General features: G+C 45.2%; 1 protein-coding gene across 1 annotated transcript in view; it reads right to left on the reverse strand.

Annotated features, from left to right (window-relative positions):
• The window catches only part of LOC135378289 (putative ATP-dependent RNA helicase TDRD12), a 206,405-nt gene that overhangs the window by 50,749 nt on the left and 137,743 nt on the right, over positions 1 to 17,913 (reverse strand). The window contains exon 10 of the mRNA XM_064611282.1: positions 2,811 to 4,097. Coding sequence (XP_064467352.1) covers positions 2,811 to 4,097 — 1,287 coding nt within the window. The remainder of the gene's footprint in view (positions 1 to 2,810; positions 4,098 to 17,913) is intronic.

Below are 17,913 nucleotides of genomic sequence, written 5' to 3' on the forward strand. Positions count from 1 at the left end.
CGAGGCCGGTAACGTCAAGGACAATCAGCGTTTCGTGAACTTTTCTGAGCAATCTGTCTGTGGCATGAGCCATCTACGCTGTGCATGCTAGGACTGATGCCCGAACTTGGGCGATGCGAGAGTCCCTTCTCGATTATTCCCCGACTGGGCAGGGGCGGATCCAGACCCTCGGTTTGTCGGGTATAAAATTATTGTAAGCCCCAAGCCAGGGCATTCAAGGAGTCAAGTATGCTCTTGTGCTCATCTAAGCAAGAGCTCAAGTATTCTAACCGTTGCATAGCTGTATTCGGCAAAAAGGTTGCAAGTCTACTGAGGGCAGCTGAGTGTCAGCAAGTTGCTTCCTACAAGGTGTTCAATGCCATGTTTGCATTATGGGGCTATGTGAAAGCCGCATCACTGGAGAATTACGTTGCTCTAATCAGGCAGGAAAGAGTAGAAGAGGAAGAAGCTATCCACGTGGGAGAAAAGCTAAAAGGAGGCATGCAGCAGCAGCTCAGAAAGTACAAGAGATTCTTGAAAACAGTGAAAGCCAGCAGTTCTTCAAAAGCCTTGGACCCACTACAGGTCAAGTCTGTCACATGAACTCACTGAATTCAAGAACATTCTAGCCATAGAAACAGAAGGTTCAAACCTCCTGGCGGAATGGCTACTTTATCTGCAGGCAGCCAAGGACCTGAAGTCTGTGGACCATGGCTTGGCTCTGGCTCCATCAGTGTCTATGCAGATCAGCCCACGTCCTCAAGCCTTTGACGTGGTTTTCGAACGGAATGAGGGTGCTTGCTCCAAATTTAGCGTCTATCGCGATCAAGTATTCGTCAATTCCTAAAAACTCTGTAGATGCTGAAAGATCTGTCAGCAGGTATAAAATGATTGTATACGACAGACGGCATTCTCTGTCAGAGGAGAACACAAAATACCATGTAATGCTGAACCACAACAGTGCTTTGAATCTGTAATTTGATAAAATATTTTTGGTTCCCACATTATCCAAGAAAATTAGGTTTAACCCATTTCAAGCACCCGCTGACTCCTTGCCGTAGAAAGTACAATACGGTGCAGCGGAATTTTGAATTTGCCAGCAAAGGAAACCGGGGGCCTTAAGCATATTGTGGGTGCGGTGCAGTGCAACAGTTAGCGGTGCAATTTGATACCACTGCTCCCTAATCTTCAGCAGGACCGTGGAGCTGCTACCACCACCACCACCACCACGTGGCACCCCTGCTAACGGAATGTAGAAGCATCCAATCATAAGCCTGTAGTGCAGACACCACCTAAGACTGAAGCTCGTAGCTGGTGGATTTTGGATGACAGTGCCATGACTGTAGTAATGAATGGGCACGAGTTAAGACATTCAAAGGCCTTGGGGTGACAGGCCATAAAAAGTGGGAACACAACGATAGACTGCTGCCACTGCAAAGGGATTAAACCTATCGGCCTCAACCTGCTCTCTGGATTCGATGCCCAACATGCGACGAGAAAGTGACATAGTCCACTTTCAATTCATCAATCTCAGGTTTCTTTCTGATCAGCACGTACCAGCTCACTTGTGCCCTTGCCCCTTTTTGTCAGTCACTGCTCAGATGTTCGATAAGCAGCTAAACAGGTATGCTGAAATAACACAGCAGCAGTCAGAGTGGAAAGGAGTACTTATAGTGAAATAGCGATGGCACCGCTCTGGACCCAACAGCAGAAAGATGAAAGTAGAGTGAACAAAGTAACGAGGAAACCCTTGAGGCTAAATACCTAATTGGGCATCACACTGTTTTTCATAACTTGCTTCCCAACAAATGGCAATGGTGCAAGCACACCACCGTATATTTAGGTGTATAACATGCACCCCCCGAAATAAGCGGAATTTGCAAAATCTCCTATGTATAACGCGCATCGATGCATAACGCGGAACATGTGGGTGCCGGCACTAATAGGGCATATAAACTGTAAACTCCATATCCCCGTTAGGGCCCACAGTATATCAAAACCTATGCGTCCAGTGCAAGTGCTTTTTACACACTTATCTGCATGGCACTTAAATGAACGACTTACACCTATGTCAACCAGTTGGACCGAGGCTAGAGGGTGCACGACATTTTTTTACAAACGGCTCTTCCAGGAAAACCTTTCATGTATAACGCGCACCAGTAGATAATGTGCACTGCCTCTTCGGCACACTTTTTACAATATACACCGGACGAACTTTATTATAACAGATGCACATTATCCTGAAGTTTTAGGGTTTTACCCGAATCTTCCCCGAAGTTGCACCCTGAATTGAAGGTTGCCTCTTTAGGGTGAAACCCGATTTTTACCCGGCAAATTGCCCTCACTGGGATGTCTGTAGGAATGCACTAACTTACTTGTTTGGCAGAAAAATGCAGTTACATCACCATTTGTACCAAATCGCTACAGTTAGTTTGAATAACTGAGCCAGATTTCTCCCCGAATTTAGCGTACTGGAAGTTTTTTCACCCGAATTTGCATGAATTTAGTGCACATGTTTATTTACCCGATTTTTACCCCCCCGAATGTAGGAAAAAATATTTCCCAAAAACTTCAGGCTCTAATTATAATATGGTAGGTTAAATTTTGAGATCATTAAGTAACACACACCACAATACAACAGTACACAACAACAGCACAACAGAAATGCCTCCTTAGCTCACTTCTAGTAGGCATCTGTAGCTATAGCTCTAATATTTGAAGCCCCCCTGTCCCCAACTCCAACATTTCATGAGCATAACTAGCAACCCTGGTGGTCCAGAGGAACATCAAATCTTAAGAAATAAACTGTATAAAACAGACTTTCAACTTGCCTTCTGTTCCTCATTGCAAGCTGCAGCCTTTCCACCACCCCCTCCTCCATCTGCAACACTTAATGCTTGAGACCCCGTAAACCCATATACCTGGCTGCGTCTATGGTTATCGACCAGCATTCGAAGCCTTTCAGCCACAGTCATGTCCTTTTCGGGGGATTCTGTACTAGCAGAAACAGGTGGGACAGCACACATTTTCGGTGAGAATTGTGGACAACGCACACATTTGGTTGCTGACACTCTCGAAGTAGGATCTTCCCGAGTGAGGGAGGATTCCAACTGTGCAAACGGGAGGTGCCTGGACGCCTGCGGTGCTGGTGAAGAAGTCTGTGAGGACGGCTGTGCTGCTGAACTCATAGAAGAAGCTGAAGATGTCCTCCTACAGCCACTCAAAGTCCTCACTGATGTTTCACTATTGCTTTTGCTAAGCAATTTCTTCAACTTCTCAACTGATTCAGATGCCTGTGCAACCTCAGTCTGGCTCGCTCTCCGAATACGACATATGTCACCCTGTTCTCCAAGAAGATGCAAGGACGACTGGACTTTACTGGACACAGCACTACTAAAGTATTCTTCGCTCGACGAAACCCGTTTTTTCTGCAACAGGCTTGCCAATTTTGTTGCACCGCGATGTGCTTTGTCAAGGTTTGGCATGCTTGCAGATTGATGAGGAGCTTCCTGCCTGGTACTTTCTTCGGTCTTTCTACGGTCTTTTCCCATACCTACATCTTGGAGCTTCAATGATGGGCTGCCATCTCTTACAACTTTCTGAACTATGCCACTGCACTCGGAAGACGTAACAGACACAACGCCTCCTCCTTCTACACCAGGCTGAGCAGAACTGACCGAAGCCAAACGCAACTGACTCTTACTTCTTGCGCGCCTAGATCCGTGTGTACCCGACAAAGAAAAGTTGTCCAGGAGACGACCGCGATCACCCACTTGAATGCCTGTTCTTTCTTCGCCGGGTCGCGGCACAGTGCGCTCAGTGGCACCACCATCACCGACGCGCTTTCCGCATGACAAAAGCAATAAGGCGCGGCCCCTGCCAGGTAGCACGGGCGCTTGATTTGTGGGTGCAACGGTGGACATTTCAATGTCAGAAAACAGCAGCTCTTCACTAGAGAAAGACGGCAAGGGTGTATGCCGTCCTGTTGAAGGAAGAGCACTGCTGGGTGGCAGAGGGGCATCTGTCTTAGCTTGGCCTGCAGCGGTCGCAGGTTGCAATAGTGGTTTGTCTGGCGTAGTTTTCTTCGGCAGTGGCTCTCGGAATGACGGTGTTGTTGCCTGGGGGAACAAAAAAAAAAAATTATTATATACCGCATTTAATTGAACGCACAATCAGATTGTTACTTGATCAGTGTCAAAAATAGATGGTATGCAAGCAGGACACCGATCAGTGTACTTGGTGCAGGCAACTCATTACAGGATCATAACATGCTTTACTTTCATAGCAGTTTTCTTGAGACCATGAAAACAAACCATAATGTTGGAATAGGATTAAAAGGCTGCTTTCACAAATTTACCATTCACAATGCTGGGGCTCAAAGGTAAAGTGGTGCTTGTATGTAGTGCACAAAAAAAGAAGAAAGCGACAACAACAAACAGAATAAAATAGATGTAGATAGTGGCTTTAGGATGTTGGCAAAAAGCAAGGTTTACAACAACAGCAGGTGGCTAGTTAGTACATACTGCTGAATTAGAGAGAGCTTGGGATACAGACGAGAACACGGAGGAAACATGCTCTTTCTATCGCCAATGATTTACCTTCACAAAGCAGCTTCAGCTGAACCTGCATATTATAGAAGATATGGATGTAGTGAAGAAAAAGTTCAGTCCCAATTACCTTGTGGTACCAACTATAAATACCCATGTACTTTTTATCTATGATAAAGATATTGATGCACGCACAGTTTGAAGCACACTACACACTGGCATGTACACGTTTCTTAAAACTCAATGAGCTGCACATCACTTCTGTACAGATTCCGTACAGGGGTTACACACACCGATCCCCTTCTTCCTCAACTGGGCCCCCTACCGGCAAATCAAACGAACACTATTAACAAAACACAACTTTTCAGAATATAAAAAGAATATAACACTTCCTCTCCTCACTCTGGCTCACAGGTTTAGTCGTTGTGGTTCTCGTATAACTCTGCCCGACGTAGCCGTAACAAAACCCTCTGTTACTCCAGTGTTATTTTGTTCTTCCCTTCGTATTACAGGGGACTCAGTAGTCAGTCACACAACTGTTCCCTCGGAGGTTAGTTCACATGTTCTTCCCAGACAGTTCAGGGATGGCCTGTCCCTTTTCTCTGACTGGTCGTCATCACTGATGGAAGTACCGTAATTTCACGCATATTAGCCGCTGCTTATGCGAGATTTTTTTTCTCACGGGTGCTCTGCGGCTTATCTGACGACTAATTTTCCCTGGTATTTTCCCCATGTGCCTGTTTTAACGAAAGGTCCGACAGTGTCTTGGGGACAGCACCGCCCTGCCAATGCACGAACAATGCCTAACAGGGGTGCCTCCATGTTAGAGTAGACTGACCTTCCTGGTGCCTTCCCCCAGCAGTTATAACGAAAGTGGTGACTGTGTTTCATGGCTTCTGGGAGGCCACTCACCCGTCTATCAGTGAAACACACACAACAAGGGCACAATCCGATCAAGTGTAGAACACTAGAATTGACCTCATTTGTTGTACCCCATGCCGACCTCGGAGTATGGGCCACAGGGTATATGGCCTTCTCTATGGTCTCCCTTGCCGCACAAATCAGTCGCGTCGTATTGCCCACGGCTTATCTGCCCGAAAATGATGAAAACGTTCCCAAAAACAGGTCCTGCGGCTTATATGCGGTGCGGCTTATACGCGTGAAATTACGGTAACTGGTTTTGGTGTCGCTTCCACTACTAATGATTCGCACATACTAGATAATTTTGCAGTCCCAGCTGTTTAATTATGACCCTCTTTCCCATTTAAAGGGACGGTCTTGTACCCCTTGCCCCTTTCATAAAGTGAACCATTCGATTGCCCTTTGTTGAACATGGAATACTGCTAATTTAACCAACAAAACACGCCACAGTTATTAAATAACCGAATTAAATTGATAAAGATTGCAGAGCATGCCTCGAGCTGTGTTGGCAACAATAAGAACAGCCACGTCGCCCTGCGGGTAAGTCCGTGATAGGATACAGAAATCGTCTGCTTTTGCGCGCGGTAGTGCATCGGCGTCAGCAGACGACTTTCGGAAGTTACTGGGCGCCACGGCAACTCTCGTACATTTTCATTCAGTTCTCAGGTGAAAAACGCGCATTCTAAGTAGTGGCAAGCATGGTGGTTTAGAATGACTATATTCATCCTCAAAGAAAAGTTAAAAGTCCCAGAACAACCCCATCCACAATCACAAATCTGAAGTCGCTGGATATCGGCGCGCGCGGTCGCATTACAGCTCCGACCAAAAATATATTACGCGCGCGTCCATTACACTCCCCGTTGCACACCGATTATGCTTCGAAATGAAGTGTCGCTGACGACGTACATGGAGAAGGAGTACGCGTTTATTTAAAAACCGCATTAAATACTCGCAAAAAGAAAACTCGTGACTTAGTTTCCACGTATCCGATTGTGCGCCACATTATGGGAGACCCCACAGTCAATGCTTGGACTACATTCTCCGCTCACGGAGGTATATGCCCAAGTGTCCCCATTTCGAGAGCAAAGGGGATTACTCAACCCGAGGTGCTTCTGCAAGTTACAATTACCATGACAACGACGACGCACCCCCAGGCCGACGTCATACGTGACGTATGCATGAGAGAAGCGCAGCTTTCGTCGTCTGCTCTTACGGCAAGTTTCGACAAATTCCTCGAAAACGAATTGGTTATTCCGAATGAAACTTTGACGGTTGTATGTGTACAGTACTCGTGAAATTAGTTTTGGCTAAGTTTCGGAATCGTCCGGCTGCACAAGACCGTCCCTTTAAGTCCCTGTCCATAATTTCCAAACATTGGTTGTCCTGCAAGAAATTTGGGCTGGGAGCTCACGCTGTGATTGCGAGCATACCTGCCAACTTGGGAACATCCGAATTAGAGAGGTTTCAAAAGCGGCTGCGGTGGCAGGGGAGGGGGGGTACGCTACTGGCACATAGACTTGCTATTTTATATAGGAGAAAGCTGATGTTAGGAGGCTTTCATCTGCACATGTAACAGGAACACGCTTGGCCCCAGCAGACTCATCAGGCACAAGTGCTATCATGAGCTCTTGTGCGCAGTTTCTCGTGCAGTCGACTTAGTTCCAGCACACATGTACCACTTTGCAACGTCGGCAGTTGAGAACACAGAGGAGAATTGCCCGTGCGCATAACATCGTAGTCCTTGTCTTGCTTCCAGAAAAACTCACCTAGCTAGTATTGTTTGTCTTGGCATTTAATGTAGTTCTTGTGCTCCCTAGACGTAACGTGTGTAACAACGTCAGTCTGCTCTCCAACTCGAGATGCTGCTATCGCAGTCGTAAACTGTGCGCAACACATGGTACCCTTTCCTGGACGCGATCACACGTCCTAATTCAATTGTGCATTGCTTCAGAAACACATGTACGCACTTGTTTCGCTTACAAGGATCTGTGGTTTGCAATATGCAAGGCAAAATCACTGCAAGGGCAGCCTCGTCGTGCGGAAACATGGAGGAAATGCAGGGAAACTAGCTAGAACTCTCCGGGGAGTGGCAGTGATGTCGATAGCAATAGGGGTGGTATTGGATTGACGTTTACGTCTGTGAGGCCAGAAAAAAAGGAGGCGTTTGTGATATAGAGGGCGAAACTGCATTTTCCGGGAGATTTTCTTCCCGGTGTGTACAATCGTACAAAACTGAGTAAATCTGGGAGCCTCCCGGATGAGTCGGGAGAGTTGGGCAGGTACGTTGCGAGCATAACTGGGGGTAACCAAATCCAAGGTACTAGTTAAGATTTTCCTACAAAGGAATAAAGCAGCCAGGGATTTGCCAGTCGACTGATTTTGGGATCTTGTGATTCTGCATAAGCAATTCTTGTATCTTTCTGCAAAGGGTATCACATTGCGTAGCTTCTTTCTTGTGACTATGCTTAAGCGTTTCGACAAACATTCCCACCTGCCCGGTCGCAGGATGATATCGTGCCGATACTTTGTGCTCAATTCCTTTAGTGTTTAAAAAAGCCTCAAACTCAAAAGATTTAAATTAGAGATGGGACGAATCCAAAATTTTTCGAACCCGAACCCGAATCCAAAGAAGGTTCTACGAATCCACGAATCTTACGAATCTCGAATCTTTCAAATCCTTTCTTTAAAAAGAGTTTATAAAGCCAGGAAAAAAACACTGCTTACGAAAAATGTTCTGAAGCAGAATGTGATACCATTGTTTAATGAAAAACAAATTAAATATTGTTCCAATTTCAGGAGAAAATATACCCACATAGTTCTTAAACGTAATTTATTTAACATGTTGTTCATCGACTACAAGAAATGCATAAATTCTCAAGTCTGAATTATTTTCATGAAACTAAGCAACAATCAAAAGCAAAACCAGGTCACTTTTAAACTTGTAATGTAACAGTTCCTGCCTGAACTCTTTCAGTCTAGAGCAATGTAAACAAACAAACAAAAAAACACCTGTTGGCCAATGAGGCTTTCGGCAGACTCCGAAGGTTGTTGGAACAAACATGGATGTTGAATTCGAAAGATTCGATTCGCCGTTTTGTGCACTGGGATTCGGATTTGCGAATCTCGAACCCCTGCCCAAGATTCGAGGATTCGATCGGCACATCCCTAATTTAAATTGTGTGCCATTATCACTCACTAGTACTTGAGGGTACCCATAACACAAAAAAAAATCAGTTTCAAAATCTCAGCCGTTGTAGAAGACATTATAGGATCGGTTAGTACGACTTCAGCCAATTTCGAACGTGTAATTTTCTTTTCTTTTTTGATTATGTGTTAGCACCGCGATGCAACTATGGCTATGAGTGGCGTACAGATGTGGACAGATGGAGAGAGGACAGCAGGATGGAGTGGGGGATTGGGGGGGGGGGAGAGTTGTTAGTACGCGTCCTGGGCAGACTTCGGGGGTAACTGCGCCAACATATGTCTGGAAAGTATTCCGGAAAACCTATGGAAAGCCTCAGACAGCACAGCTGGTGGTAGGATTCGAACCCACCACCTCCCAGTCTTCAGCACAACCTTGGCTACCACCACCAGAGCGAGACGCCTTAACCTGCTCGACCATGCCCGTTGGTAATTTTCTTTTTCTACCCATGCAGTTGTGTAAACATTGGGTAAACGTTATGCCGAAGAGGAAGGTTCTCTGGCTCCTAACATCGTCACATAACAGTTGCTACCCAAATTCAATACCACTTCACCATTTTCTTTTCCATTTTTGGTACCACCAGTTTACCACTTTCCAATTTCAGTAATATGTATACTGTTTCCGCTACCATTACTTATAGCCTTTGTAACAACGAGATTACCACACAGCACAAGAACCTAGCTTCTGTCAACAAGCACGCTTAAATGTGAGGTTCTCGTGTGCTAGTAGAAGCAACTTTACAGTGACAGCTGTTAAAGGAGTATGGAAGCGACACCCCAAAATACCATTCGTTTTTCGCTGCGGCGTGTTCTGCAACGAATAAAATGAACTCCTGCAAGGCTCTGTTCTGGACACCTTTAAAATATCCTCTCCTCGTACAAAGAACGCATCGCCGAACGAGAGGGCGCTGTGACGTATGTATCAGACTCCGGCACGTGACCTGTGACGTACAGCGGCACAACTCAAGCATGTATAAGTGGCGTGTGAGCTGAAAAGAAAAAAAAAGCACAGCACCATTTCTAAGCCACGCGAGAAACGTGTCTGTTGTCCGCGGCAGCTTTCTCGAACTGTTTTTGGAAATTTGATGGCGTAGTGACAATACACCACAGAGTGAAACTATTTTGCATGGTGACTCCTGATGGACAGCTTCACAGGTGAGGCAAGGCTTCGAGCCATGTTAAATGTCACTTCCATGGTCCTTTAAGGGCTCATTCTTGTGAAGATCCTGTCCCGTATGTCCCATCGCCAAAACCCCTCTCTCTTGGCGCGAGATGAAGCGAAATAATAATCGTACCATCCTCGGCCAGATTCGAACCCACAATCTTCAAATCGACACACCAACACGTTACCGACTGAGCTAACGAGCAGCAGGTATAAAGCAGGGGAGTAGGTACTAGTTCACGTCGAATTTCTGCAGCAGGGTAGACGAAGACAGAATGTTAGAAAACAACATGTCAACGGTATTGTGTTGTTTTCTAACCTCCCGTCTTCACCTACTCTGCTGTGGAAATTCGACGTGAGCTAACGAGTTCAGCTATCATGAAACGAGAAAAAGAAGCATGATACAGGTTCCTCATTGAGAGTGTCATGTTGACTGTGACGTCATCAGTGGTACGAGAGCAGATCGGGTTGTATACTTTGGCGTTCGCAGTTTCTTTGCACTGCGCTTGTAGTACAAAAAGCTAGATATCAAACATCAACTGCTACATAGTTGGGTGCACTGTGATTAGTAGAAACTCGTACCGGGCAAAATTTTATGGTTTTCCATGGTAACGTGAGCAACAAAGGGAGCTGCTATGCGGGTCCAACTCGTTCTCTATTCGTGACATGGTTACATCATTGTTCACACCGCTTATTTGTGAATATTGATTAGCCAACCAGGCTGTTTCATATCTGTGGGTGACTATAAAAAAATTTGTGTGTACAGACAACCCCCGTTTTTCCGGACTTGACTGTTCCCAGCGAAAATGTCCGGATAAGCGAAGCACGGTATGTATTTTGAGCTGTCCACGAGGCCAGTATCTATTTCGTAATGCCTATGAAACTGCCTTTACCCATTTGTGCAAGATTACTACAAGCACCAAGTTGTCCTACGCTCTTAGTTGTACAGTCGAAGTCCTTTACAACAAATGCCTTTTTAACGAAAAGACCGTTTTAACGAACGTTTTTTACTGCCCGGTCAGCGCTCCATAGGGCGCAATGTATAATTAGATCCTTTATAACGAAATCCTTTACAACAAAACTACCGAAATAACGAAGTAATTCTGCGATCCGATTGCCGAAGCGCACGACCCATACAACGAAGTCTCAAAAGAAAATGCTCCTGTCACGTGGCAATGGGCCGTGCAGCATGTCGCGCAGCGTCGTTTACCCCCTCACCACCCGAGTCACGCGCCCGTTGTTTCCGGTTTGCGCGGGTTTTGTGATGGCATTATCTGAGGTAGAGTCACTAAATATCCCCTATCTAGTGACTCTAATCGGAGGCAACGCAGGTCATGTCCCTCCAGAGACCCCGTGGCCACTGACTCACTAGGGGCTGAACGCAGAAAAGAAAGGGACTGCTGTCTTTTTTTGGTATTGTGCGATGTTGTGCGGTGGCACAACATTGTGCGACATTGTGCGGTGGCTCAGGGGATTGATGAGGTCGATAGATTGTGTATCCATTAACGCGATGTGTACAATCCATGCCGTGTTCGCATATAGCTATGAAAGTGAACTTGTACTGTTGTAGATGTAATTTAAAATCAGGGAGCTTGTTACGCAGGCTTCGAGGATTCCACTGCATTGCCATGGCCTTTCTATACAATGCCGTCATACTGATGCGAAGATAATGCCTCCAGTGCCAGAAGCGCTTGAACCTCGGGCAGTTGCGACGCACCAGGAAAAGCAGACATTTGCCTTAAGAGGGGATACGACCTCCGGCGGCCCCATGTATTCTCTATGGGCGAAACAATGCGATCTTTTGCAGCTAATACTGAACCGATTTGGACCAAAATGGCCTTGTTCGATAGATTTTAGAATTTCAAAAAATTCGCATTGGAGACATTTGCAATTTTTTTTGCAGAAGTTTTTAAAAACCTTACGAAAGCTGCAAAAAATTTATAAGTTCGGTCTCTCGCTTTTGGAAGTTCGTAGCTCGTTTACTGGAGCACATATGTGAAATGTAATCAGTAGCATTTACGCGGAATTCTTTCTTGAATATTTACGTGTCCATGTCATGTCTGTCCATGCCTCCAGTTGTTCACAATATTGAAAAAACTTAAGGTATCTACGGCTCCGTGAACTGCCCCGTCTTGCCATCGTACAGTAGCGCCACATTGCTGGTTAGAAGAGAACCTCATATCGTTCCGCGGAATGCAGTCACTGTTCTGGCACCCTATCCCAGAAGGGGTTTCCCCGGCAGCGGAAGCGCGAAATTGAGGTCGTGAAACCTGTCTGAAGAGATCCACGTTGAGTAGGTCGTCGCAAAATAATGGGAAGGCCTTGAGTGAGAATAGGGAGAATAGGCGGCATAGACCAGGAAAGCTTTGCTACACAGCCACACAATATTCGTCTCGCATCGCACGCACGTAAAAAGAACAGTAGGGTTAGGGGAGGTGAGGCACAGTGAGACTGAGTGGTGTTATCATTCGCTCTCCCGATGTGTTGAAATTGGAAGACAGTTTTCTTTTTTTAATGAGGTAATATCAAACAGTCAAAGACTGGATTATGGAAAGGCCGAAAAATAAGGAATTCCGAAAGGATGTCTGCGAAATAAATAATTTATGAATAAAACGTTGAAATAGACTCCACGTAGAAATTCACTTTTTAACAACTTTTTCAAAGGAAGCTCTTTCTCTATCCACAGCTGTAAGATCAACCCCAGTACACGAGGGATGCTGCCAAAAAGTGGCATGCGCTGGACAAGGTCATACAAAGTTAGTTTAAATGCATAAAAAGCATTTAGCACATTAATTCCCAATACCTGTCCTGAGCACAGCGTTGTGGATCTACCTGATGTAGCAGATGTAACTTTTCGAATATATATTTTTCCTTTCTTGGTGGCCTCTGGCTTTCGATAGTTCAGTCTCCCCAGTTCTCGGGCTCGGGGTCCAATGATGGGTGTCACATATTACACCCAAAAGAAGGGTGCTTACTGGGTATATTGACTCAAAAAATGGCAAGTTCTGAAAAAAAAAAAAAAAAAAAAAGGCTTGCTTCCAAAATTCACGGAACACTATTTGCACTGATGTACTGCAACCTGCATTTGCAAGTCTGAGCGTCTTAGCTGCCTAGACTCTTGGGGACATGTTTACAAAAAGAAAGTGCCTGGTGGGTGATTGCCAGTGAATGACTTGTACTACCCACTCAATGAAGTTTAGAGGAGATGGTGTCGCTCTATATATTTGGCAACCCGAACGTGATTGTCGTCGTGTACAATAAACACTTGCAATAACACAGTCATCTCTACTTTTACTTTTTGTTTTCTGCCTAAGTGATCGAAAGTACGTTATCTAAAGGGAAGTTTGATGAAACGATTTATTCCCTGTATTAATTCTCAACAATTCTATCCTACTTACTTTGTAGAGCTCATTTTTTATCGCAGTTGGAATAACAATTTCCGTATCTTGGCTTCCTTACTTTTCGACCTTACGGTAATTCGGTTTTCTGGCTTTCCGGCCTGCTGACAGTTCGGTTTTCTGAATTTTCAGCCTTCTGATCGTTCGATGTTTCAATTTTTCGGCCTTTTAAGTTTCGACCTTCTGATATCTTGTCTAGGTTTCGAAGGATACATGTATGTCCTAAGGAAAACGGAAAAAAAGTTCCCGGAAAAAATGTCCCCGGAAGAAATGTTCCCGGAAGAAATGTTCCCGGAAGAAATGTAATCTGGAAAATATGTCCCCCGGAAAAATGTCTCCTCGAGAAACATCCACTCTTGGTACGCGTGGAATTTTTGCGAAATCCCCGGTTGCGATATTGCAGGTCTTCATGTCCTCCGGCTCAAAATAGATACTAAAATTCCTAACCACCTACTAAGGGTTTTTACTTTGAAAGCTCGACCTACTTTCACTTGCGATTTCTCGTAGGGAATACGCCGCAATCAATTTCACGTTCGTTGATACAACGTGACACAGGTTGGAATCCTGTCACCAGGTGTGCTCTCTGAGGTTTTCCCTGGGTTTTCCGTCGGACTTTCCTGATGAAGGTCGGCTCACTTAGCCCTGAAGTCGGCCCAGGACGCATACTAACCCCCTGTCACCCTCCCTCCTGCTGTCCTCTGTCCACGCCTGTACATCGCGTACAGCAATAGTTGCTTCGCAGCGCTAACACGAAAAAACATTTTCTCTGCTAATTAGCACAAATGTGAAGTGTCACAAAAAGTAGTACGCCGTCCAGTTTCAACAAATCAGGAGAGAAGACGTCATTCGGATTGACCAGGAGCATGTCAAGTTCTTTTTTAGAAGTGTGCAGATCGACGTGCACGGTGATGTGTAAAGAGGAAAATAAAATGCGGGGCGAAAGCAACAAAATTGACAGACAAAAATATATTTCAATATGTCTAGCGGTATCACATCTCGGGAGCCCCATGACTGTACAGGCCGCATTGTTGCAAGACACAATAAGTAAATTCACCAAAACTGACGCACAGCAACTACCTAGGCAAAGAAATGCTTTGTGTGAGTCATTTTAAAATGGAATTGTATACGAATAAATTAAGCGACTCGTTGAATAACCGTAATTGGATACATATACAACGTGTATTGGAATACAAACATGTACGGTACATATATGTATGCGTAAGTATAGCGCTTACTCTTTTTTTCTGTGTGTGTTCTCCATGTGCCGGGTCTCTTCAGATATATTCAGTTTAGTAGAAGCATCAATTCGATGTGGAATTCGAACATTGAATTCCATATTTGATTAGGAAATGGAATAGGATATATGATACTCGCTTCGGTGCTCAAAAATCCAAACATTCACACAGTCCTATATGGTAAAAAGTCAACGTCCGAAGTCAACCAGTCCACGCGTACCAAAAGTGAATTTTCCTCAGGGGACGACATTTACGAACAACACAGCTGAACAGAAAAGTGGGTACAACCCGACGAATTACACATATTGAAGAATATGACCTGACGTTGGGAGCAGCTGATAGTCTGTGCTTCTTCTGGGCACCCTTCTCATTGCTGGCGGCAAATTTAAAGGGAAAGTTCTGAAATCGGATATCCATATGTGTGCGAAAGCCGCTCGTCTGTGGAAACTATAAGAAGGAAATTTCGCCATGGTACAAGAAAACACATTAAATTAACAGCATATAAAGCATTAGTTCCGAGTGGCTCGGGACTAACATCTCCATTTTTTTCTTTTACAAATCAATCAATGAAAACATTAGGAAGGGAGTGGCCTCAGGACAGAAGCCGCCGATATTTCGAACAGAGACTGTTCTTCAGAGACTGTTCTTCTTCAACAGTCTCTGTTCGAAATATCGGCGGCTTCTGTCCTGAGGCAACTCCATTCCTACATCTATACCGGTTCGCTGGATATCTACCCATCTACAATCAAAACATTAGTTCCCCTCATTTAGAGTATGCATCTGCAGTCTTGGATGTCTGCACATCCACGCTGTCCGAGAGAAAAACAAAACAAAAAACAAATAAAGAAGACAAAATGCAAAGGTCTGCTCCACGGCTTATCTTGTCTAGGTTTCGGAGGACTTATTCGGTTAATGTTTGTAGCGACAAATAAATTTAGATTCACTTGCCCACAGACGCAAGGTAAATACACTAAATCAGAATAGTCAGTTAAATACAAAATGCGTCCGCAAAATGTTCTAGTGTGAGAACTCGGCGCCAAAGAAAAATCAGCAGGTGAATATAAATAAGCGAGGGCCAACGAAACATAACATTTGGACTTCGCGCTGCGTCCAGAAAGTCAGACAAGCTAAGATAGCATAACATCAAGAAGTCACCAGATGCAGTCCACAAAGGGACAAAAGTGAAGAATTGGCTTTCGTCGGGACCTCCTTCTTTCTTTGTAGCTGAGTTGACCTTGGCAACCCAAACATGACGCGAGATCGCTGCATCTCAATAGTCAAGGAGGTCACACGTGTTTTTGGGACTACACAATCCTGCGGAGGAGTGAGTTATTTGTACTAAGGGTAATGGTTACAGCTTCCTCCAGGCTGAGACCCGTATGTTCGTGTGGCGCCATCTACGAGCGAAAAAATCGTGAATCGGAGATGCCGCCTCACTCGTATCCCCTCTTAAGGGCAGCGAGTACCGTTGAGAAGAGTCCCAGAGAAGGCATATCCTCAGAGGCTGATGTGGGTAACTGTCTCCTCGTGCCTGCTGGTTCCGTCACACTGGCGTAAGTGTTTGTAATCTGCCTTGATGGACGAGGAGGCGGTGGGTGGCTGCTTGTGATAGGCTTAGCAGCAACTGTGTTCAGTGACCCTCGTTCACCTGGTGCAGATCGAGGGGGTAGTGCAGGAAATTCTTGTGCATTTGTACGAGACGGGAGTGTGGCACTACCATCCTTAGGGGCATCAGACGGAAGTCGTAGTGTCCGGTATTGGTGCCTTTTGGTGGTGGCGGTCTTGACAGGACATAAAGAAAATGATGCGGGATTTGCAGTTAGCACACTTTGGCTCTCTTTTATTGTTGCAGTCTGATCTTCGGTGAGGCCCAGCGCAGATGCCACACCGTGTAGAACCTCGGCAATTTCGTGCAATATGGCCAAATCGTTGGCAGTTATAACACTGTATGGGGCCTTCTATGTACTCTTGGACTGTGAAGGTCTGAAACCCAAGGGCAATTCGGTGGGGAAGACGGATTGTAGGTTCAAAAGTGAGGATAACGCTGCGTAACAGGGTAAACACATCACTGCCATCTTCTGCCATGGAATGACGAACCTGTCCCCGTGCAGATAACACCCCTGCGTCTTTGAGGTAGCACGAGGTCGTCGTTCGAATACTCTCTTAGAACATCATATATCTTGCCCATATTTCTGGCGTACGATTGGGGTATCGATGGTATCACTGGAATCCCAGCTAAACACTTAGCTGACAAAAGGTTGCGGGCAGCTGCTTTGGACCATGCGGAGACGAAGAGAGAACCATCTCGGTGGAAACGGTGGTGCATAACCTGTTGTTGGGCTAGCAGGCGTATCTCACTAGCGACCACCTTAGGATTCACCTTCCAGAAGGAGTAGTCACTAGTTGCTGATCGAAACAGTATGGGAATATCGCCGGAAATACAAGACTTTATTCATTTATTCATTCCATTCGTAAGCCATTTATTATTAGAGGGTAAAGGATCGCTATGCACATCGGCAGTCAAATATGCCTCTGCAGCTAATCTTCCCCGGCACTCCCGTAGCTCGCTCGATCGCTCAGTGCTGGGCTTTGGGGGATTTTTGGGTTCCTCTCGAGCCACCCTTTCTTCTCATTGCCGTTACCTTCGATTCTGATCATATTTAAGTTTCATATATGCCGACATTCTGGCAAAATTTTGATATTTCAACTTTGCAAATTTATAAAATCTTGGTTATTTTTGCTGAAGCCCATATCGCTTAAGGTCCAGGTAGAACCTCACAAGCTCTCTCCAAAGACATCTCGATCGGCGTCCTAGCTTAATGCGTTCGCGAGCACTCATGAGCACTTTCGACATTAATTTAAGTTTCATTGTGTCTTGGGCAATTTTCCAGGCATTTTCACATTTTCCAATAGCAAATGTGATGGAACAATTTCAACTTCCACAAGATAAAGAAATCTTCATAATCACAGACAATGCAAGGAACAACGTATCAGCAGCACAGAACACTGATTGGACAAGTGTGCGCCGTTTTGGACACACGTTTCAACTATGCATCAACGACGCAAAAATGCAGCTTTCTGAATTTTCAGAACTTTGCTCCAATGCAAGACTTATAGTGGGCCACTACAAGAAGAGCTCACAGGCCAGGAATTGACTGCATGAGATTCAAAAGGCTATGGGAACAGAACACTGTCTGGATGGGATTCAGTGCTTCAGAGGTTCATTAAGCTCAAAGTTGCAATATCCACCGAGCTCTCTGAATCTGACGAAATCGAAAACCTCACTTCTCGAGGGTGGCGATGTGCAGCAGCAGTCACATCAATCTTACAGCCATTTGCTGAGACAACTGCGGAACTTTCAGGCAACACATACCCCACACTGTTCCAAGTGATGCCGCTTGTGCACTGCATGGAGACTACGCTACAGGAGCATGCCACCGAAAAAGAAGATTGTGCAAATTTTGCTTCAT

This window comes from Ornithodoros turicata, chromosome 1 (assembly GCF_037126465.1).
Source record: "Ornithodoros turicata isolate Travis chromosome 1, ASM3712646v1, whole genome shotgun sequence".
Lineage (NCBI taxonomy): Eukaryota > Metazoa > Arthropoda > Arachnida > Ixodida > Argasidae > Ornithodoros > Ornithodoros turicata.